The following is a 24294-nucleotide window of genomic DNA, read 5'->3' as shown; positions in this document are numbered from 1 at the left end:
ACCCCCCAGGAATAACAAGAAAGAAGGAAAAAAGTCAAGGTCTCACACAAATGACTGCCATTACACCTGACCTCATTATGTGAAGTACTCTGGACTCAATTAAGTACATATGAACATGGGATTTAAAGCACCACAACAAAGCTGTGGCTTAATTGAGCACTCATCTCTGCCCTCATTTCTGAAATCCCCACGTAGATGAGAGCAAAACATGACCTCATCCCATCATGCACCACAGTTTCCCCATGAAAGCCCCCCAGGAGGACAAACACTTGATCGGGCCAGTTTTGTCAAGAGCTTAAACACCCCCAAAGTACCAGAGCACACGCTCCTCCCATGCATGGGACAGATTTATATAAGCTGACTGCAAAGCCAACAGGTTCCAAACATTAGTCAACACCTGGGAGGCACTGGGAGGCGGACTCACACGGAGCTCACTTGGTGGGTGATTACAACAATATAAAGAGGAAAACAAAAGCAGGAGACTTGTGTAAACCCTGCTGGGACTGGAGCAACATTAGCATGACTGAACACCAGCAGGAGTCCAAGACAAACTTTTAATGCCAGGATGCTTCCCCAGCAGCAGTCGATACAGGCCATTACTTTCTGGTTGCATCCAAGCATGAGTGTAGAACTTTTAGAATCCTGTTTGAAAGACAAACATCATATTTACCCCCAAGTCTGTTATTTCAGCACCCTTGAGTTAACATTTTACATGCACACACTTTGTATTGCAGCTATTTGAATTTATGCACATGTGCAAACAGTCGAAATGAATGCACTAAAATGTCTATCCATCTGACACCGTGTAGACTAAAGAGTTTGGAATGGAAATGAAACATTGATAACATGCATAACTATTAGAATTTAACAGTTCTGGAGGGAGTTCAGTTTTTCAGTGCAAACTGAGATTTCTCTGCCCCCTTCTGGTTGTTTCTGACAGTGACAAGCTCCCAGCAGACACCCAGAGTCCTGAGTCAAAAAGACCTCCTCAAGCATCAGAGGTTTTCTTTTGGACATTACAAAATAAGATGTAAACAGGGATGAAATTCCCAGATTCATTCAGATATTCTGCAGGAAACAGCTTCACAAATGTGGTGCTGTTCTAATGCCTCTTTGTTATTTTAGCCACCTTGTTAAGCTTTGTGATTTAAAATAAATTACAATGTGCATGCACTTTAATACTACGACCAGAGTTTGTTTAGAGAGGAAAACCGTCTCTGGTCCACACATTTGAAAGTGATGCAGAGCGGAGGATGAGGTGGAAAAAAGATGAGGGGGGAAATAACTGGATGGAGCTGGTGTGTCCTCCAGAATCTAATCTGATTAATTTAAGAATCTCTTAACCCATGGCTTATTGTGTGAGGAATCATGTTTATCAGTATTGACTGTTTTCTGTTGTAATGACAAGTGAAGAAGCTCCCTCATACTGGCAAAGGATTGTGCTTTAATTCAATTTTGATGAAGCAATATCCCCAGTGTGTCCCAAGTTCACCTTAATGGCACAACATGACAAATGGTAAGTCGAAATTGAATGATGGTTTAAGCAGTTACTTTGTTTTTAAGAGGCTACACACTCCATTTAGCGCTTAAATGTGAAACGTTCAGTTATCACATAAGAAATTAGCAGATCTGTTGAAGCTGTAGATAAATTATGTGTCCATGACTGTTGCACAGAAATTCATAATGTTATCTGAAGCTATTACAGATGTTTGTTAGTAAATTAGTTGAAGTCTTTTGTGTTTTTCTACGGCTTTTCACGCTCATACATTTAGAATTACCTTACATACACTGAGCTGTAACAGAGATCTTCATTATACAGTCCATTAGTCGAATATTCTTCTTCATCCTGGTGACAAGAAACAGAAAGTTTGGAGGGTTGTCTAGACATGTTTAGTTAGATATTTAGACAAAAAAGTGTCTACATTTGTACATGACTCTTTGGAACAATTGGCCATTGAATTTAATGCTCCTGGTTTGGACAGTGACAGCTATCAGTCACGCTGACACTGTGTGTTGTTTCATAGTCAGCTTATATACAAATAAAGAAGCTTCCACCTGTCGAGAGACTGAATTATTCAGTCTAAAACTCACTAATACTGAAGAGAAAATGTTTTAGTTCATTGCAGGGGTGTCGTCCGTGGTCCCTCTGCATTCATTCTCCTTTAATAAACGGCACAAGTTAGCAGTGTAGCTCCTAATCAGCCAGTTGAGGCTGCCCTGCAGGACAGGAGGCCACATGAGATAAAGGGACAGTTGTAATTACGTCACATGAGGGCTTTTCCTGCTGCACTGCCCCCCACAGGCACTTCCTGCTCTCTCACATACATTGTACAGTCAATGCTCTCTCACATCACTCGCATGTATTAAAATTAAACACAATTAAAACTAAACAAAAAGAAGCCTCTTAAGCCACTAAACTTATTCTTCAGACTTATTTTATATTTCAAGACAAAACATACGTGAAAGATACCCGAGTATGAAAAACGTGTCACTACTTACACACAACATATTCAATACAAGCTCGTAAGATTAATTTTTACTTCTTGTCAAGCAAATTAATGTGACAATGTTGTTTTAAACTGAATTTGAACACCAAGTAAAGCATGTAGGCCAGCTGTCACCGACTTGTTGTCCATCTGAAAGTAGAGACGTTACTCTATAATGAAGCCATGCGGCTGCTCCACAGCCTGAGCACTGCCCTGTTGCTCTGTTCCTTCACCTGCGGCCTGAGACCAGCAGGGGGCGCAAGAGAGACGGGCAGAGGGGAGTGTCTGTACGGAATATCTGTATATGTTTCTCTTTTTGTTTGTTTAAATCTAAAAAATATAGTAGAGAGGTCTGTTATGTATTTAATCATCTGACAGTTAGTTGCCATATTTTCTGTCTCCTGCCCTCTCTGATTGAGGAAGATAGCAAATCTTCATGTTAAAATGACTTAATAACTTAAACAAAGAGGAAGAGTTAAAGTACATGAACAATATATGTCACCCTTAGCAAAGGTTCTATTTTTATTCATCACATGTCTGCAGGTGCATTGCCTCCATGCATGCAAGTCTGAGTTGGAACTACTTCACTTTGCTCACTGCCAAATTCAGCCTTTGCTGCAGTTTGCACTTATGAAAGCAAATCTGAAAATAGAAAACAATGTGAATTCATAACTGTATAATCACATAAATGTCTTGTGCATATAGATAATTCAACACCCTGCATTATAACTCATTTGATTGCAAGGTTAGCAAGGTCAACATTTACACTCACAGTGGTGGCACTTTATCTTCCAGATTCAGTGGGTTTGTGGTAACAAAACTTTAAAGGAGACTTCCAAACAATTCAACAACACAAATGTCTTACCCCTCCAGCCTTATGAAGGGTCAGGGTTTGTAAATCATGTCAACTTTGAAATAATAGTTACAATATTGTCACTTCCGTTTCCGGCACCGTGCTAGGTGGCACCCTCCCTGTTGCAGCAGCTCCTGTCGTGTGTGTTTGTTTTTTGTTTTTTTTTAAATTTTGTAACTTTATTATTTTTGTTAGTGTGTGCTTTTCAAGTTTTTGTTCCTGAATATATTCCTTTTTCTAGTGTTAGGGTTATTTTTACTGTGTATTTATTTTCTCCTGTGCTGTATTCGCTTTGATAACCTGCTGCTGTGATGCCACAATTACCCAGTTTGGGATCAATGTAGTCCATCCATCTGTCCGTCCATCTATAGTATCCATCTATAATAATAAAGTTTATTTGCTTACTGATCAAAACTAAGGTTACAAAGTGCTTTACAAAACATAAAAGCCCAACAATAAATACATAATGAAGGAATAAAACAGGAAAACAAAATAAAACAGGAAGTCAAACCAAATATAAGTGGAAAAACTTTAAACAATGTTCGAATAAAATCAGTCAATCAATCAATCACCAAGAATAAAACATAAAGACAATAATGTTTGACTATAGCAGCAGCAAGATGATAAACTAACCAGAAAGTTAGAAAGCAACTCCGACAGATGATGCCGCTTCTCTGACCACACATCAGCATCACATCACTGTACCAAGTCAGGTAGCAGTTGAGATCTGTTTATGAGAGGGTTGAGTCAGACAGGAGTGGACAAGGTGTGATTATCCCAAAACAGGAAGTTCCTGAATCATTTTGTGATGACATACTAGAACCAAAAATAGAGACGCTTTACTTTATCGATTTTAACACCTAATCTAAAGCTAATTGTGGTTGAGTGCAGTTTTCTTGGATTGAGTTTTAGCTCTTTGACATGCATGGCTCAGAAAAAGGAAATCTGAACACTCTGTGGGTTGGAGGACTGGTCTTTGTTGGCTTTAAAAACAGGAAAGTTGTTCCCCTGTGTCAGTTTAAGGCATTTATTATCCTGTGGGCCAAGAGGAACAAATCAAGGTCAAAGAAAAAAAGAGAAAAATACACTCCAGGGCCGAAGGCTCAGTTTGTCATCGTCATGGCTCTGGTGGATAAGAAGGGGATATGAAATCAGTAACACTGGACTGAGCAATACACAGGCCTGCATCCATAAAGCATTAAAGGATGCTTTGGTGTCAGTGTGTTGCAGCTATAGATTGTATAAAAAGTTGAACGCATGACAGCTCCCCAATGGTGAAGCCAAAACATCTCTATCGCCCCCTGCTGGCTGGCTGCAGTATAGGTCATAAAACCCACCTCCTCCATGTTAACAGATGGGACATGAGTCAAAATATTAAATCAAAATACAAAAACAAATATTTGTTTCTTTTTTTAATGAATGTGAGGTAAAGGTAATTGTAATTTAACTGTATATATCCACAACATTGCCAGAAAGCTGTTGCTGTGGTGCTCCGGGCATCGACTCTCACACATGTACCTGAGCAGTGTGTCTGATTTCTCCTGGAGCAGTTGAGACATACTTGCCAAAAGGGTCACAGGTACGTGCACATTATGTGTGTACACATAAAAGCAAGTTATACATTAGCATACAAGCTTTGATATACAGTACATGCAGGTGTGAGTTCAGACAGACATAACCCTCACTATTGCTATTTACAGTTACAAAAGTCACAGTTCCAAACATTTGTACTTGACATTTTAAGTGTGGTCCAGTTATGCTTACCTCTCAAAATATACACTAAGAAACATAACATAAATATATCAATGATAAAATATTACGTTGCCAATGTTACGCCACACCCTAAGGTGGCCCTATGGGGCAAACTACAACCCACAAACCGGCCGAAAACGAACCACATGATTAACTTTAAATCCATGGGGTTTATTAATGGACATACAAAGAACCAAATCATTAAATTAAGACAAACTAAGGACAAAAATATCAACATGAAAATCCCAGTCTGAGAGGCAACAAGACAGCAGTCACCACTCCTAAAGCCTCTGTCTTCTGATGGCTGAACCACAGTTCTTTATGCAGGGCTCCGAGACCAGGTGCACCTCGTTAAGCAGTTAGAGTCACCTGCAGAGCAGCAGACTACAGGAGGGGAAAAGGGACAAACTGAACAGGAAAACATACAGCTGTAACAGGCATGTGGTACTTACCCTGTTGTTTCAGAAAAAAACAATCTGTTCACAAACTTCAGGAAGCCAGTGGGAAACTACAGGAAGGGGAAGTGATCACTCGAGACTTTCATCTTGAAAGAATTAGTCAGACAGTTACCAAAAAGTTATTTCAAGCCACACGGTGTAGTTATATTTCACTTAACTAATGGCTTGGTTTGAAAGAACCGAGTGAAGTAAGTCCTCTAAACTTGGGATATACTGTATGGTGCTGTTAAAATAAAAGGGATGTGAAGAGTAACTATTACAAATTGTAACTGTGAGCCTCGTTGGCATGTGTCCAATCATTCAAAGAAACTTACCAAACAACCAATATGCTGCAGTATATTTCACCTCTCTGCTGTCCATTTGTGTCACTTTGAGAGGGATTGTGCCACCCTCTGTACGGCTACTGATGCTACAGTAGTGGTTTATGTATGGAGTCCCAATAGTGACAAAAGTTAATCGAACCATGTTGTTGTGATGTGTTTTAAAGGAACAATATGTAATATATTTACTGGAATTTATCATAACAACAATGCTGCAGCCAGTATATTCTGGCCTGCACAATCCCGCCCACTGCCCATTTCTTCACCCCGGGTTGCCAGATATGAAACAAATTGGCGCACAGGACTTGTTGCATGTCAAAGCGCACGTCTTGCGCTCAAGTAGGTTCAGTGTCCTCACCCTGGTGACTCGCATGAGCTTCGCGTTGTACTCGAAGCGTAGCTCTGTTTGGGAAAGTAGGCACGTGAGTGTGGCAAGTCAACAGAGCTGTCAATCATCCTTTTGACATCATCAAATAACTCATTAAAAATAAACATGTCAGAAAAATGAATACTTGTATGTAAATCAGCATGATAAGAACTAACTATAATGACAGAAACCATGTTTGAGAAAAATGAATTTGACATGTATATTGATGTTATAGTTTGACTCATGTCCCATCTGTTAACATGGAGGAGGCGGGCTTTATGACCTATACTGCAGCCAGCCAGCAGGGGGTCGATAGAGATGTTTTGGCTTCACTTTTAGGGAGCTGTCATGTCGTCCATCTTTTTTACACAGTCTATATTGCTAACATAACACTGAACATAGACAGTACATAAACAGTAATCCTATCCTTTCTGTTTGTGTGGTGTACGTGTTCTGTACACACGTAGTATTTTCTGATGTAAAATCTCCTCCTGCTTTCTTTTAACATTTAAACATATCACTTATCGAGAATCTTTGCCATGGAAAATGTAAACAAAAGCTGTTTCGCCCACGTGCTGTTAATCTCCTTGTCTGACACCTACCCCGCTGCAGCAGTTTCAGACATTAAAAATATCTATGTAGAAATAATAAATCTGGTCACTGTTGGTCGTGCTCACTTTTGTAGGTCATATAGATGCTTCAGTATTAATTTCAGTCTGTTTCATAACCACCAAAAAGCTCCCCACAGGAGTTTTAATGGTCAACTACTCCGAAAGTAAAAATTTAAAGCACTTAAGCAGAATTAAAATGTTCTGACTGCGTCATCATTAATGTTTTAGTTTTGTCATCACCAGTATTTTGCAACCATTTTGGTAAAGTTATATACAAGTTATATTACAACATGTGATTATTAACAATAGTTTTACTGCTTATGTGACACTAATAACCTCACATCACGGTGCAGGTGCTCGAACAGCTTTCAAAAGAATTCATACCAAAGTGCATTTTAATATTTAACACATGATCATTTTAATCGTAATTTTTTTTTTTTTTTACAAAATATAATAATTATAAACAAACATAACAGAAGCAGTACAATATATAAATTGCTGAAAGTAAAAGCAAAAAATAAAGAGTTAACAAAAGGCAGTGATTCAGCGCCTTTTCCTGCCTTGGTGATCTTTTTCTGAAACCCCCTCATGTAAACAGTCGAAGACAAAACAAACATGGATCTGAAACCGGCTTGGCTGTTAAGCAGGGACGACAGGAAGAGCTCCCACATTTACAGACAGACACAGGAAATAAATAGCAACACAGATGGAGGGAAGAGCGGGGGCTAAATCCTTTCCTTCCCTGGAACTTTTCCTGTGATTAGAATACACTGACATGCAAAAGAAGACACCACATATGTACATATATGACACACAATTTGTTATTCTAAAGAAATCATGAGAGTTTGTCAGCTGTAATTAAAGCAAAGGGGCCTTGAGAGTTTAGTCTGAAAATCATTAGACTCTATTATGCAGTTCTTAATAGGAGATGTGCACTATAAAATATATCTTTAGAAATGTTAATGCATGTACATATGTGACATTGTTCAGTAGATTTCACTGTGGCTGTCTGATGTCAGTAAAGGAAACATTTCACAGGGACAACACAGATTTGTTTAACCCATGGTGCAGTTTGGGTGTGTTGCACTCTTACACTAAAAATATCTCTTTTGTACCAGAAATATTTTATTCCCTTTTAATTCAATAAGCTTAAAAATAATTTTTCTATTTGATCTGTGTGTATGACACCCGTCCAGAGTTATAGAGACCAACTCTCACCATTCAGTGGAATTAGAGATCATCAGAGTAGCAGAACCTGAGAAGCTGTATTTGCATTCAGAGACCTTCCTGTTCGCATTGTACATTTTAAATCTACACATTTGATTTAATCCTGGAAACAGGCTCTTAATGATACTAAAAAGTCAGCATGATAGAAACAGTGATCGGATATGGCAACAAATCACCGCACCTTTATCAATCTATGTAAATCTTGAAAGAACAAGGAGGAAATCTTCCACAAAAGCAAAAGTAAAACCTGCAGAAAACATTGTGCTCCTTTTTCCTCCTACTTGTTCAGGCTTAGCAAACGCAGTTACATTTCAGATATTCATATTTAACAAAAATCACAAGAGAGTTTGACACTTGTACCAAAAATATTCAGACAGGTGGAGTGAAAAAGGCGAAGTGCGATTTTAAAAAAAAGTAATGGGGAACTGGAAAGGGAAAGACAATGACCGACTTGATTGAAGACATTTAATCGTAATGTTTAAATCAACTAATTGTGTTTCTTTTTACTCTGATTATAATTCCCACGCAACCAAGTAACTCCTGTACTCTCGGAGACTGATATCAAATAGCTGCAGCGTCAAGAAATTTGAGCAACAAGCAGAACAGAGGAAAAGAGACGTGATTGGCTGAGCTGCAGTTTTCAATTCTGATAAATAAAAATATACAAAACAGTGGTTAACGTCATCAATCATTGATCATAATCAAGATGCTTCTGCTTTGTTTGCATTGTCACAAGTATGTATTATTACAGCCCAATTCACAGCACTGTTCTGGTGCAGACTGTGGCATTAACTGTTACTAAACACATCATCAACACATGAAAGTAAAGATTTACACTCGTCAACAATGGACAGGGGGGGTTCAAGTGTCCCAGTTTAAAAAGAGGGTTCAGACAGAAAAGTAACCCTCCAACACAGGAAGTAGGTCCATCCTCTTTCACAAAGTTAGATTAATGCACTTTATGTTCTCTTTGCTTCAGGCCCGCTTTAAATAACAGCGACTCAGGTCTTCACTGTGTGAGGGAGCGGGGATGCTGGACGGGAGACGGGTGCAGCAGGCTGCCAAACGCCTGGAAGTGTGATGGGAGAACAGCAGGTGAGGGAGGGGAGGCAGACGGCAGGCTAAATTCCACCTGCAGCCCACGGGGGGAGTCGGTCCCACCGCCTGCCGCGCCACAGTCAAGCCCCTCGGAAACAAAAGGTCCACCCCGCATGTGTAACTGGTAAAAGCAGGAGCCTGGGAGGCGAGGGTCGTCATGGCAGGACGGAGGACTCCCACCGGCCCAAAAGGAGCTTCGAGGGGAGGACTGGGACTGGAGCTGAGTTGGAGCGGAGGGACAACAACTGTCTGAGCCTGGATCCCGCAGGTCGTCCATAGGCGGGAGGGAGAAGGGACAGGCGAACAGCTGCTGAGGACATCCGTCACCACACAGGTCTGACAGCCCCATCACCAGCTCACCATCTGGACAGGTAGAGAAGATCGTAGTTGACAGATACAGGTAACTGCATTCCTCTACTCTGTTAGTGCTCTCTTTGCTCCAATAAATGTTCATTGTATGTTGTCTATAGAATTAGCTTAGAAGCATTGAAATGTTGCATTATAAAAGCTTATCTGTAAATTAAAGCATCCGTCTCTTTAGATCTATTAAATTTGCCAACCTCATGTGAACAATTTATCAGTACCTGCATCTGTACCTTTGGACTCTGATTAAAGTTGAATCATGAACTACAGGTAGGTTAAGTAGGCTTGCCAATCACCACATCATTCATATGCTCTCTTTACTTCTCTCTTTCTGCCTTGTTTACCTGCAGGCCCAGCCTGCTTTCCTTGCCTGTCAGGGCCGAGTTCATGGCTTTAAGAGAAAGCGAGGCGTTCGTCTGCGCCGGGGACGGCCCTCCTCCTCTGCTGCACCATGTCCACAGGTGTGCATGCACAGAACACACAGATGTACACATGCACACAGCCATGCACAAACACAACAACAAGACACACAAAAAGCAAGAAAGTGGCAGGGAAAACAAAGGAGGTGAGACATAAAAATGATTCGTAATGAACATGTGATGTCAAAATAAAAGGCAAACCATGTAATCAAAATAAGACATTCAACAGACACAAATAAAAAAGGTAAAAAATAATGTCATTTGGAAAATGTGTCCGACATGGTGTGTTAATGGTTCATCTGCAGAAAGATGGGTGAAGGTGCGCAGCTCTTTCTGATTTCAATGTAACTTAAAACTCTCTAGAGGATCCTTGAGGATCATGTTACTATATTCTCTATTTCCCAAATAACAGAGCTAAGTGCTACATAGTTTAGTCTTACAGTAAGCATTTGATAATGGAAAAAATATTCCAAGTGTTATGGCTGTGATTCTGACTGGTGATGTATAAGAGGCCAAATGAACTACTGCTGCACCAGTCTCCAGGATGTGAATCACTAATCAGGTGCTTGTAAAACACCTGCTCTATATGTTACCTTGTTTGTCCATGTCCAGGCTCGACTGCGGAGGTAACGGGGACTCCAGCTTCCCGGTGCTCATGGAGCTGTGAGACAACAAGCCTGAGGAGTTGTTTCTTCCCTCAAGCTCCCCAACCTCCCCGTCCTGGTCTCCATCGTCCCTGCAACACACAACAACCACTGTTAGCGACGTAAAGCTGGAGTGGATAGCGTTGTCTTTAGGCCTTGAATTGAGGAAAACAAGCATTATCATCTGCACCTTTGTGTACATATACCATAAAATTCTGTGTATCAGTCGCACTTTTAATACATTTTTTCCATCTAAAACGTGGGCTGTGTCCTATATAACGGTGCAACCAATATACCAGTATGAAATGGAGAGAGAGGTATGTTTTTGTGTTATGGTATTTAACTCAGACGATGGCGGTATCCGGTTGTTAAGTGGTGACGTCACATCTCCACATTAAAGTGTTTCCGGGTCCAAGCCGCTACAACTTCTCCTTTTCACAATATGCTGCAGCGCTGTTTTGTGTTTTCCTCGCTGTTTTAAGCGAGGAAAACGTATAATTTGATTGTTGCTAACGCCTTGTCACAGACATGCACCGTCATGATCGCCAGTGCAGCCGCCACCCTCACAACAATCAACGTTACCATAGGCTGCCAGCTACCGCTAGCTACAGCACCGGTAGCCAGCAGGATTACAATCTCGTATTGTATACACATTTTTATGAATAAATAGCTACAGAAAACCTTATTCCCTCTGGGATACCCCCCAAAACAGATTGCGTCTTATATTCTGGATTTTACGGTAATTCCGCATGTTGTTAACCTACAGCAATATATTTTGTTTCCTGAATCTATCAGAGAGTTTTTGCTGCTCTCCCAGTACAATGAAGATAAACCCAAAGAATTATATTAACTGAACATTTATGTCCACAAACAGTGGCCCTTTTACTCTGGGTAGAGAACACACTGTTCATAGCATTATCAGGGTCTATTTCAAAGGTCACAGTTGTTTCATGTTACGTGGTAATTTAGGTGAAGCAGAGGTTACATTACCAGACAATGGATGAATTAATTCCAATTAAGAGGCTTTACTAAAACATGATAGTTCACAAAAACATGTGCCATGCTACAATTAATGGGAGTTAATATAACTAGAAGCATATTCTGAGACATGGAATAGATAATAAAAACATTTCTTTAATAATTTATAGATAACTCACAGCCTTAAAGTTCCTTTGTTTCCATGCAGCTTTTTCTGACCTGTTCACTAATCATGTTTGCTTTGGCACAGACGTAACCTCACTATTTAATCCTATACATTGAACTTGACTGTGATTCTTGTCATTGGTGTTCCAGCAATCTCTGAACTCATTGGCTATTGTCTGAGACGATATAGCCTTTGGGGACAACGGTGAACATGTCGAGCATGTCCAGTTTAGCCAGCAACTAGCGATATACAGCTTCCAGACAAGACTTGTTTACTGTCCAGTTAGCAACTTGAGAAGTGACTGTGTGTTCAAAATAAACTGCATCATGTCATAGTTCATTAAGTCCCCGGAGGACCGCCGATTCATCTGTTTGTGGAGAGTCTCAGTTTCACTGTAAATAGTAAGTAACACAGATGCTACACTCTGGCTAACTTAAGCAGTATGAACCTGAATAAGAAACCGCTTTTCTTTTGATTTGTTTGTTATTAACCGGTCTGCTCTTTGCCAAAATTACAAGATCATGATGCAGATGAGTAAAAAGTAAAAATTAAGCCTCGTCAGGTCTGTCCTTAAGAGGAGAAGAAAACGACTTTTAAAATGCTCGTTTGTTGAACGGAGGGCGGATCGATCATTTCTGATGCATTTGTGGAAGTCAGGAAATCTAACTGCTGAACGGCTTTCATGACACAGTGTCAAGGGAATTTTAGATGTAGAACAGATTGTTAGCTGCACTTACATACCGATATCTGTTTATAGAGATTAATAAGATTCATTGTCATCCGTTGGCGCTGCATGTGCCGCAGCCTGCTGATACATGATTGGTCAATATTACTCGGACTACAAACGGAACCAGAGGACTTCCATGCCCAAAATCCACGGCCCTGCCAACAGATTAGTGTTCCAGCAATACTCACATGCTCCCTGACTGCAGGTTGTACTTCCTGCGGCTGAGCCGAGTGGCCTGCTGGGTAAAGTATTCGTGACGGTCAGACTTCTTCCACATGTAGTAATACTCCACACACTCCCCGACGGAGCGCGTTCGTACCTGAGGAGGACAACATTGTACATTTTATAATGTATTTTGTAATGTATTTTATTTCATTAGGTATAGTAAATCCCAAGGCGGGTATGAAGAACAAAAGCTCCAGAAAGATTCAGCTGTAGAGTGTCGACATCTTGTCACCTGAACACTCACCTTGTTAGCCTGAATGAGGTGGAAGTTTTTCCCGTAAACTCGGTAGCCCTGCTCAAAACTCCGACACTCCTCCTCACTCCAGGCACAGAGCTCTTCTGAAGAAAGCAGACAAGCACTATACATCAGTTTTAACAGTTTTGCTGTAGCTTATCACAAAGCATTGCTTTGACACGGCCACTCAATACCTGGATTTGACCTTTATTATATTGTGATTTAGCAAACTACAGAAAAAAGGTAGGTGTATGTCAGGGCTCTCTGATAAAGCAGTGTGTACTTTTTTCCACTCTAATCCAAACTGCAGCAAAGATCTTGCCTTTGAACTGAAACCTTGCGGCTGAAAAAGAGGTCATGAGGTCGAATCAGTGAACTCTTCCTCTTTGCCTGAGCTGGAGTCAGCAGCTTGCACTGAATTGGCATGGCATCAGATACTTTGCTGAGTCCTCCAGCAGAAATACATTTGTAGGGCTAAAATATGGGTTTTCACACACAGGACAACCGAGCAGTTTATTGAACTCAACGATTTACTTCAGGCTGTGGGAGGTGTATGTTCATGCCCTCCAAGTTCACTTCGTTGAAATTCTGAAACATGTAACTTCATGAGGACGTTATTATCTTTAAACTGGTGTGCAACTTAATCCCCTTCTTTTCAAATAAGATTATAATCTCATCCCAAAGTTTGTCAATGCATTGCTCAACTCAGGAGTGAGTTTGTTTAACAGCTTTGAGAAGTTACTCAAAAAATGTTGTGAAATATACTTAACTAAAAACATTGGCCTGTAAAAAGTAGCTGCATAGAACATTATCTTATTGTAAGACAAATTTAACATATAATCAGCCATTCTTACTGAAATGATTGAGAGGAGAATAAGTGTAACAGGAAGTCACTTACCACTGAACACTTTCACATTGAAGTGTAATCGTCTCAGTGCCTCTTCTGCATTGAAGTTGCATTTCACGAGTTCATACAGCGCCTGAGAGTCAAGAAAAAAAAAAGGGAGGTAAGACTGTCAGAAAGACAACGGCTGAAAAAGTAGACCTCTATGTTTACACATCACTTTTACAAGCAGAGCCCGATCCCTTCCTAATGTCCCTTTTTTAAACAAATTCAAAGAGTCACTTTAACACATTACACTTCAAAATGTAAAGTAACTGTACCTGTTCGTTGTCTTGGACAGTGTCCCCTTGTGTTTGTATGGATGCTGCCCTCTCCTGGTCTCGTGATCTCTGTGCGTACAACAAGAACTCCTCCACTTCCTGCACAGGCAGAACACCGGGGCTCCACAGCAACTGGTCCTCACTGCTGTAGGCTACAGCAACAGGGGCGCAGTTGAAGAGGCAAAAGAAGAAGAGTTGGAAAGAGAGCTGATTAAGAGTCAGAAAACGATACAGCGAAGTAGATGGGGGTCACCAAAGTCAGAGAAATCACGGGAAATGACTTGGTGCTTGGATTTCATGCGAATTTCATACAACATGATATCAGTGAAACAGCAGTTAAACTTGTTTCCGCCCCAGCATGGTATGACATTGACAGTTGCTTACCTCTCTCCTGGCAGGTGTATGGACTGAGAGGAGGGATTTTTGCCTGGTACATAGAGCCCACCATGATCTCCTGAGAAGGGAATCAAAGACAAAGTCTGTCATAGTTCTGAGGTCCAAGTCACTACGGTTCTGTAACCAGCCAGTTGCTTTTCCTTCTGCTTGCATGCATATGAATATTTCTAAGTGCAGCATGTTTTGACAGCTGTCAAAACCACTACGTCTGCGGCTTGCATGTGTCTTTCATGGTTCTGTTGAAATCAGGTCCAATGTCCCGGACGGCTTTTTAAGCTGTCAAAACTCCTGCTGTTCATCAGATCAAATGTAAGACAGGTGCTTTAACATAGAATTTAGTTTTGGTTAATTGTTTGTTGACAGGTTGCTTTTTGCAATATTCTCTCCCATAAATAAAACAGGGTGCGACTAATATAATAATAGTAGAATTGTATCTGTTACAAAAGAGCCCAGCTCACAGAAAGAGGCAAACATAAATAAGTAACCATGTGATAAATATAGAAGAAAATACAAGGGGCAATAAAAGGATTAAAAAAATATGGCAATATAATTAATAACAGTACATTAAAAAAACCTATACACATTATGTACACCGTTTCCCTTGTAGTAGGTTATTGCCATTGCACAGAAAATTGTACAGCCATTATAAAACACACATGGTGTGTGGCATTATGATTTGACCAGTATGAGATTAAATATCGCAGTAATATTTCACAGTGTGGAGAAAATAAATTACTGTGAGTTACTACACAGCATGGCTGCAGGGCTGTATAAATATATACAAGAACATAACAATACATGTAATCAGAGGTTTGTACTCGTCCTCAGCTGCCTACCTTGTGCTCTTCATTGGAGGGAATAGAGGCGTCGTCAGAGTCCTCATCAGATGAGCTGACTAATGTGTCTTTGTCTCCACCTGAGAGACAAATGATCAGAAATAAGGATCATCGTTTGTTGTTTTGAGTATTTTTTCGGCTTGAGTAGTAAGGACACAGTGAGCTTAGACCACCATATTGTAATCGACTGATCCCTGAGTCCTGAAGTGGACCTTTGGCAAAAAGGCACACATCTGAAGAAATTCCCTCAAGATGTTTGTGAGGTCACTTTCACTAGAGTCTGACAGCCGAACAACAAGAAAACGTAATCGTCACTCTGTCCTATTTGACATTTGTGTAAAATTTTGTCATCAGCAGACAAATCTATGAGCTATGGCCAAAAGCATGTTTTCTGAGGTCACACTGAACTTAACCTTTGACCACTAAATTCTAATCTGTTCATTCCTCAGTCTGTTTGGACAGTCCGTGTCAAAGTTCCTCCAGGCGTTCCTGAGATATTACATTTTTGTGAATGGGACGGACGCGAGGTCAAAGTGAGCTTAACCTTTGACCAACAAAACTGTTCATCTTTGATTTCCAAGTGGATGTTTGTGCTAAATCTACAGAAACTCCCTCAAGGTGATGCTGAGATATCTGTCTCTACAGACTTCGGTTCAGAAATGTTTGAGTGTCTTTGACATGATTTGGATCAGCTTTCACTCGTCAATAGGTTACAGATAGATAGCAAATCACTGTACTTCACACTATGTGTAAACAAGTAGCAAACTACTTGTATGTCTACAAACTATTTTATACCTATTTATTCTTGTTTTATTCTATTTTGTATCTCTATTCTATTCTTCATCTTATTCTGCACTACGCAGCTCTGGGAGATGCTTCGCTGTTTTGCAAAATGATAAATACTTAAATGCTTGAATGATTTCAGTCAAATTGGGAGGGACACAAAGCTGAACATGAAGTCACACAGGAAGTTCACATAGTTACTAACACAAATCAAAGCTTTCATGTCGCTTCCTGAGGTTATAGATTCCTGCATGTCATGTTATTGAAGTGTACTGTCTAGTTGCAGGTTACAAGCTGCCGTCTCATCAAAGCACTGGTTTAAATACTGAACTGTGAGAAAATATTGTACTAAAAACAAGTCCTCACTTTTGTCAGAAAATAACCCTGTGTGTGCATGCAAGACTTTTTTTTGGGAGAACAGACATAATTCAGGATATCTTATTCTCATGTGTAAATGTATGTCTTGTGTGTGCGTTACCTTGGAGGCGGCGGAGGAGATCTGAGGTGTTTGACGTGACTGAGGGGGTGAGATCATCTGCTGACGATTCTTCTTCCTCCTCCCCAGGAAAGAGATCCTCAGTAATCTGATCCTGTGCAATAAATACAAATAAAGAACAAGACAGTTTAGTTAAGCAAAGCAAAAAAACACAATACATTTCAAACTAGAAAGCTGCAGTTCTCTGTGTTCGTGGCGCTGCAGCTCACCTTGTCCAGTGTCATGTCTGGCAGGCTGGCAGCCATGTGACAGGTCTCTTTCTCTGGATCAGACACCGTGTAGCCGTACAGAGCCAGCAGCTCCTCTAAAGGAAGCTCACCAGCCTACAGGCGGAGAGTTACAGAGGGAGAGAGCGACAGGTGGAGGGAGACAACTGAGTTACTTCCACATTACTTTCAATTAACCTCCTTTAGACATCTGTCCGTTCAATGATCTGAAGAATGAGTATGGCAGTTTTCTTCTTTGTCCAAGCATATGCACTCAGATTTTGGACTTTATTCAAACCAGCCGTACTACCCTGACAACGAGTGTAAGTGATGCTGTAAGGTCTCCATACAGGCCATTTAGCTCTCATAATGAAAGATGAACATTTGGTTTAAGAAACTGTGGATTTCATGCAGAAACTAACTTTAACGTATGCAGACACGGCTGAACTTGACCGTACAGTGTGGGACTGCGTTGCCATCTTCATCGGGTGAAAGTTCACTTCCAACTCCTCTAGGGCCTGTTGAAACTTCTGCTTCTCCTGCTGAGGGCCTTCATCTCTGTTCCTCATCCAGTCTCCTCTAGGCCACAACCTCCACAGTTATCTTCAGCTTTTTCTCACCCACCTACGGGTACACACAGACGCACAGTATTACTTGCATGAACACACATGTAAAAACCAGTAAGCGGTGCATTACAATAGGAGCACATTCCTCTGTGCTTCTGTGGCGCACTTGCACACACACAAACAACATGAGGGATCAGATAGTGGCTGATCCTGGCTCATCCCATTACACATCAGCTGACTCCTGACTTTAAAACAGCACCCTTTTTGACCTACTTGACCTGCTGTAGGGACAAATGTGTCATATAAAGGGTCATACATCAATTGTCAGTAGCACTCCAATGTAACTTTAATATAATATTATTTACTGACTTTTTAAAACCCACAGAATAATCAGATATTTCCCCTCAGGGATTAATAAAGTATTTCTGATTCTGATCCGATTCTGATAAAGCTTTACAGAATGTTTGGTTTTGCTATAATATCTCAGCAGCACAACAGAGCAGATTAGTTTTTCATACCAGGGGGAGAGCACGTTCTCTTCTTCTTTGGGCAAAAAAATGATTAAGTCAAAGTGTGACATATGTCTTTGATGAAGTTGAGGCCACGTTAGAGTAACTAGAGAGGTGAAAAAACTTCTGGTAGTAGCCTACAGAACAGGCTATAGGGTGTAAACAAACCCACCCGAGTTCACACACTCTCTTTTAACAAAATAATGCTGCTAATGTCCCTATTCTTTGCAAGTAAGTTTTTTTAAAGTAAAGTTAAAACTTAAGTTATCATGCAACATGCTTCTCCCAACCCATCGGGCGCTGTCTGTCTGACCAGGGGCGCTTTCCTGTGACTTGGTGCTGAACGTCTCTTCCTCTCCCCGGCTCACTACGAGTGGAAGAAGGAAATAACTAGTTCTCAATATTTCCGAAAGAGACGGCCGGAGTTTACCGCCACCGAGTCATGACATCTCCTCCAACTTTTTCACTCAATCCACTTCGTCGCCGGGACACACCTGAAATAGTTCAGCACCACCGTGTTAAACCCCGCCGGGCTCCCTATTGTCTCCACGGCTTTACTACGAAGGCAGAGGGAATGGCTCTTTAAAGCCAAGAACGCGGAGAGAGGCGATACGCTGGAGAGGTTCTCCATTTCTCCCTCCGCTTCCCGGTTAAAATGCCCCCATAGTAGACCTCTTAGAGCCAGCGTTCGCCGGTCGGTTAAACCGGTGACAGTCATGTTTACTGTACGAAGTGACATAAGTCTTAAATTCGGTCCAGTTTCTCTATCATTCGGGTCATTAGATTCCTCGTTTTCGCTCACTTACCTCCGCCATTCCGTTTCTGCGCAAGCTGACTGTTGCCCGGATGTTGTAGGTCTGCTCCTCTGCACAGCTCCGTTTATTGCCGCAACGATTCAGCTACAGCGACTGTGTAACAGTTAGGTGCAGAGTTATATGGACTATTTCCAAGTAATTTAGCCTTTTCACGTCTCGCTCGATAGCTGGCATTTGAGAATTTCCTCATAGTTTTTTATTACTCCCCTCTCACTTTCGGTATAAAATCCTAAATTCGGCTTTCATGGTATAATATATTTTTATTTAAAAAGTAGCAAAAAGTACGTAAAATTAAGTCAAGTTTTAGGCTCTTTATGCTTGTAGCCATTTCCTATTTTATAAGACCTTATATCCTCCAACCCGTGTTAACCATGTGCAACATGTACAACAGGTTGAAACTGAATGCAATATTGAAGTTCGAATAAAATGTGTCCACCTGCAACTTGTCTATGGCTGCATATGGAAACTATAGGCTCGTGCTGTTTAATGTGAAGTGGGGAGGGGGCAGGGCATGGTCAAAGCAGATAAAGATATAAGACTCTGCCCTCAGCCAGTGACTGCTTAAAGCTGTCAAGATATACGATAGGCAAAGTGATGAATGATGACCCCACGTGACATTGTTCAACCACAACAAACAACTGGTCATATGATGGTGTTTCAGTTAATCTGTCCCATACACTTTGTAGGCTGCAACTTAAACATGATTTTAAAAAACAAAACCGAATAAAGTGTACATTTTATGGAATTATTTTCTTTCTTTCTTCTTTAAAAAATGTGAATGAAGTTTACAGATTGGTTTATAAGTAGTAGCCTGTAGTAGTTTTGATCCCTGCGTTGATAATAGCTACAGGCCTTTCTCGGAGGTGAAAAGTATGTAAATGTAGATGTACGAATAACTTCAACTTGATGTTATAAATGTAAACTATCCGGACATTTGAGTGTAAAGTAAAATGTCCTACTGCATCACCTAAATAAGGACTTGTGCACTTAACAAAATAATTTTACATGATTTTCAAAACATGCACCAACTTCTCCTTTAGACAATGTTTGCTTATTGTTATGTTTATCTATAATCATGTGTTTACTTCACTTAAGTGATTTAGAATTTACACTGCACAAGGGAAAAGTTCACACATAACACACTGAAACTATTCCAAAATGGACGCTGTGTAACTCTAGTGATCAGACTATTGTAACTCCACCTATTTGAACTTTCCAGCTGTCAACATCACCTCACTCGTTATGTGTCAAAAGGTGTTGCAGAGAAAAGAACTGCGTTTGTTTTCAACAAAAGGCTAAAGCAAACAGAGAAAACAGAACAAAGCACATTTTGTTTGGAGTCTGACTGCATGCTCTGGATTTTCCATTTGTGTCAGGTTTGGTCCTTTAGCTGCCTTGATAGAAGTGTTGCATGAATGAGTTTCATGAGAAGGTTTGTTCCACCTCAGAACATTGTTTTGAGTGTGTATCCCCGAGTGTGTCTGTGTGTAGGGCACTAATAGGTCCATTTAGAGGTGTGAAATGCTTTGATTTGTCATCGGAAATAGTGTTTAAACAATGTTGCTGGTCAGTCGATTCTGTCATTTAGTATCATATATTGCACAATAAGGATTTTAACACTAAAGGATAAAGGGGACATTTAGAACAATAGACGTAAACCTACTGGAAATCAATTCAGAGGCACACAATTGTTTCAGCATGTACAGTCGAACAGTAAACAACAAGTTGCAGACCTGTGTACGTAAAGTGTAGATATACTAGAAAAAGCTAGACTTTTTAAATAACAAGCACTGTCAATTGAGTAGCTGAAGATTCATCCATAGCTTAACCAGATACATAGGCTACATTTACATACGTTTCTTATATTATCTACATATCTAATATACTTAAGCTCCTGTAAGGAGTTTTTTCTGGTTATGAAACAGACTGAAATTAATTCTGATTACTCTAAAGTCCTACAAAGACAAACCAGACCATCAGCGACAAGACTGATTATTTCTATATAGTTATTTTTAATGCCTGAAACCGCTGGCAGGGGGTAGGTGTCAGACAAAGCGATTAACTGCACGCTGTCTTTGTTTACATTTTCCAGGGCAAAAATTTAAAGTGAGTGATACATATGACTGTTAAAGAAACCATGTTCAAAACCATCACTTAAGCATGTACAGCACAAAATCGGCAAAGAGGTAAGAGGTACGGCTTTGTCCACAAGGGTCGCCAAAATCGACACAAATGGAAAACCCCTAAAGGGAGCTTTAAGCAGTGTCACATGAGAGGGAGTGATGTTTAACTGAATGGCCGAGTGTCGCAGATAATTACAGCCGTGCTGATATTCAGAACAAGATCACAACCTCGTGTGTGATATTGCTTTTATTACCCCCAGTGAGCGGGGTTTTAGTACGGTCATACAAGCAACGACACTCAGTTGTGTCCCCTGTTTCTTTAGGGCCTTTAACTGTGTGCATGTGTTTTGTGTAAATAGGAAAAGCTGTCAGTATACCAACCACTACAAAAATGGACTGTGAAAGAAAAGAAGACAAGAGGCTAAGATAGAACGCTTGAACATTTTTCTTTTGCAAGAATTAAATTACAAGAACTATTTAGTTTGAACAGGAGAGATGATCGCATGATGATCTTTAATATTATTAGTAACAAAACTGTAAGTGTGGGAAAAATGCTGAATACTGATACATTTGATAAACCTCTGTGGTATCATTTATTCATAAATTGCAATATACTTGTTTCAGGTAAGAAAAATAGTTTGATCCAAAGCCTTCAACCATGACACGTCTTGTACTCAGCTGTCATAGTAATTTAGTGCTTTTATGGTTTCTTATCTGTGTTAGCTTATAAGGTACGCATGGACATCTTGACCTTAGATATAATAGTTTGATAAAGCAATTCCAACTCAAGGTCCGCTTCCTTCTTCTTCCAGAGCCTTCAACTAAAGATGTGGTGACGGCTGAAATGAATGCTAAACCACTAATGAACATTACATGCTCTGATTGAGAGATCTAGAAAAAGTTAGAATTTTAACCTTCAGTTGGGAACTTTTGTTGAGTGACTATTTTAAAGGTCAAGGATATGAAACTAAATTCTGAGGAAAAAGTTCAATAGAAAAGTGTATTTATAAAGCGATGCACGTTGTATTGATATTGAGTTTTCGTTGTATAACCGAGAGGCACATTTATTTTGTTATTTGGAATCAATTTGAATTCACTTTTAGATGTCAAAATTTTAAGACTTAAGCTCGGAAATGTTTCTGGAAACAGAACGAGAACAGTAGAAAAAGGGGTGTATTGAGGTATTTATATAATAGTTATACTGTATGGTTGTAAAATGAGGAATTTACTAAAGATACTCAGCTACAGGGGAAGATTTGAAAAGGACGCTTATGCAAATACAGTTGCCCTGAATCAGATGCGTACGGAAGCCCTAAGCGGACATGCATCCATACATTTTATTTATGCTGCCTTCACATGGATTCAGGCAGACAGTAGACGGCAAACCGGATATCATTTTGGTGGACAAGAGCAGGATGGTAAAATGTAGTAAGGCTGGCAACGGTAACGGTAGACGGCATTGCTGTGCAAAGTTAAAATTGTTTTAACTTTTTGCTGTCCTTAGCAACGGAATTTACAACTGGATGTGACGTACCTCCCTATCACAACAAGAAAACATGGGCAATCCGGACAACAAGAAGCTTATCATTTTTATATCACCATATGCGCTTTTGTTTTTGTCGTCTATTTTTCAGACCCAGACAGGCTTTACAAGGGATACACCAAGTGCAGTTCTCCTTTCACTATCCATGTTGTAAATGAAAGAATTAGCTGATGTTTTAAGGGAAATCTAACAATACTTTTTTGTTTGCAAGAGAATATCAAGAATAGTAATCAATAATTATATAGAATGTAACATCACCATAGCAACATCTCGTCATTCGTGTATCATTTTGGCGTCCTGCCTTTCCGTCGGGGTGTTTGTTTACGTTTCATGTGCCGTGCAAAAGGTGTTGTTCATCTGCCGTGATAACGAGTCATTTTAGATTGTGTTCTCGAGATCTCAACTTTCAAACATTTTCTGGCGATCTAGAGAACAAAACAACAGGCTGGTCACTGTGATAGGGAAGACCATGCCCACACTGATGAGGTAAGGTAAGCCTGTTTCGGATGCGAGTTATGATCATCTGATGTTATGGTGGTGCAGCGTTGTTATCTCAAGATAACAAGATAAATAAGTACGGATACGTGTCTGTTTTGGGCTTCCGTAGATGTGTGTCATAGTATTTAAGCCCAGACCCCAGAGTAGTGGAGGGGATTTGTGTTGTGTATTTAGATTCTTTTCTACCATGTTGATACAGATGTAATGCTTTGTTTGGTATCTTGTGCAAAGAAAGAAATTATTTGCACAACAAATCTGGTATGTTTATGACTGTATTACATTGGGAGAGTGGATCACATTAGCTTAATATAGAATGGGTGCAGTGAAGAGTTCAGTCCACAGGGTGCAGTGTGGACCTTTTCTGGAAGTGGCCATAATAGAAAAGAGTTTGCAGTGCATCATGGGAAAAGGGCACTGCTGTGGCAGGGAGTGCTTCTAAATGTAAAGCAGAGGTCATTTTAATTAAACAGCATTTATTATTTATATATTTTAAAAGGGACCATGTACAATGTTAAACCATCTGCTGTATGGTACCAGAGTTAGCTTAAAGCTAAGGCCGGTCACAATTAACACATAGTTAGATAGTGAAGTTATTGTATATTTTAAAGTTCTTCTCTCTTACTTGTGTAGAAGCATCATCCCATCTTCTCTCCTCTTCTTTTTCACGTTCTATCCCTTCTGTTGCGGCATATTTACTGTGTGTTCAAGTGGTTCGGTCTGTTATGCTGCTTTTATAAAGCGTTAAGTGATAACCCATTGATGGCACATTCCATCATGCTTGTCGCTTTGATTCAGTCCTCGGTTCATGAATTGAATCCAGTGATGCTTGCATTCCAGAGACTTTTTCTTAAAGAGAGGACACGCTGAGGACAAAACAAATCGAGTCCTGTAAACACTCAGACTTGATACTGTTTATACTGCGTGTGCAAAGGTTCACTCTGTTCCCTTACAGTTTGATAAGCTCGCATTGCATTTGCTGCCTTTTTTGTAGTTCTTTCTCCTATTCAAAGGAGGATGGACCGATGACTGTATATATAGATGGACACGCATCTCCATCTGCTCTCATTATACCGAATTGAAGCCAAAATAGCCCCCATGACAGGCGTTGCCATCTTGCGATGAGGACATCATTTGGAGCCAGAATTGCGCAGTAGAGATCGGCGGGTGGAGCCGCCGTAGCCACTTCCGCTAACCAAAACGCACACTTAACTTAGTGAAAAAACAGCAAGGATCCTGCACGCCGGCGTGTTTAGCAGCATAACAGCTTCTTGTGTTGGTCTGAGGTTAGGAAACTTCAGTGACTGTAGTGATTGTCTTAGTTATGTCTCCTCTCGCTGTTCGTCCTCTACTCTGCTAATCCAGAACAGATCAGCTGCAGGAGCCGTATTTGTCATCAGAGCTGTCAATCATCGTTAAACTTGTTAGAAAAA

The 24294-nt window shown here is 40.3% G+C and overlaps 1 protein-coding gene across 1 annotated transcript; it reads right to left on the bottom strand.

Annotated features, from left to right (window-relative positions):
• Positions 1 to 7264: 7264 nt before the first annotated feature.
• mier2 (mesoderm induction early response 1, family member 2) lies at positions 7265 to 18721 on the bottom strand. The gene is given in 13 exon segments (XM_069680036.1): positions 7265 to 9136; positions 9138 to 9535; positions 10548 to 10690; positions 12658 to 12788; positions 12939 to 13033; positions 13828 to 13909; positions 14094 to 14245; positions 14478 to 14547; positions 15326 to 15405; positions 16587 to 16698; positions 16814 to 16927; positions 17269 to 17434; positions 18692 to 18721. Coding segments are annotated over 12 exon segments (1575 nt in total). The 5' UTR covers positions 17380 to 17434; positions 18692 to 18721; the 3' UTR covers positions 7265 to 9049.
• Positions 18722 to 24294: the final 5573 nt, after the last annotated feature.

Source organism: Semicossyphus pulcher, unplaced genomic scaffold, assembly GCF_022749685.1.
Source record: "Semicossyphus pulcher isolate SPU_LCO1_2020_fin unplaced genomic scaffold, fSemPul1.0.p SCAF_4, whole genome shotgun sequence".
In the NCBI taxonomy this organism is placed as follows: Eukaryota; Metazoa; Chordata; class Actinopteri; order Labriformes; family Labridae; genus Semicossyphus; species Semicossyphus pulcher.
The sequence above is the reverse complement of the archived record's forward strand: the minus strand, read 5'-3'. Positions and strand labels throughout refer to the sequence as shown.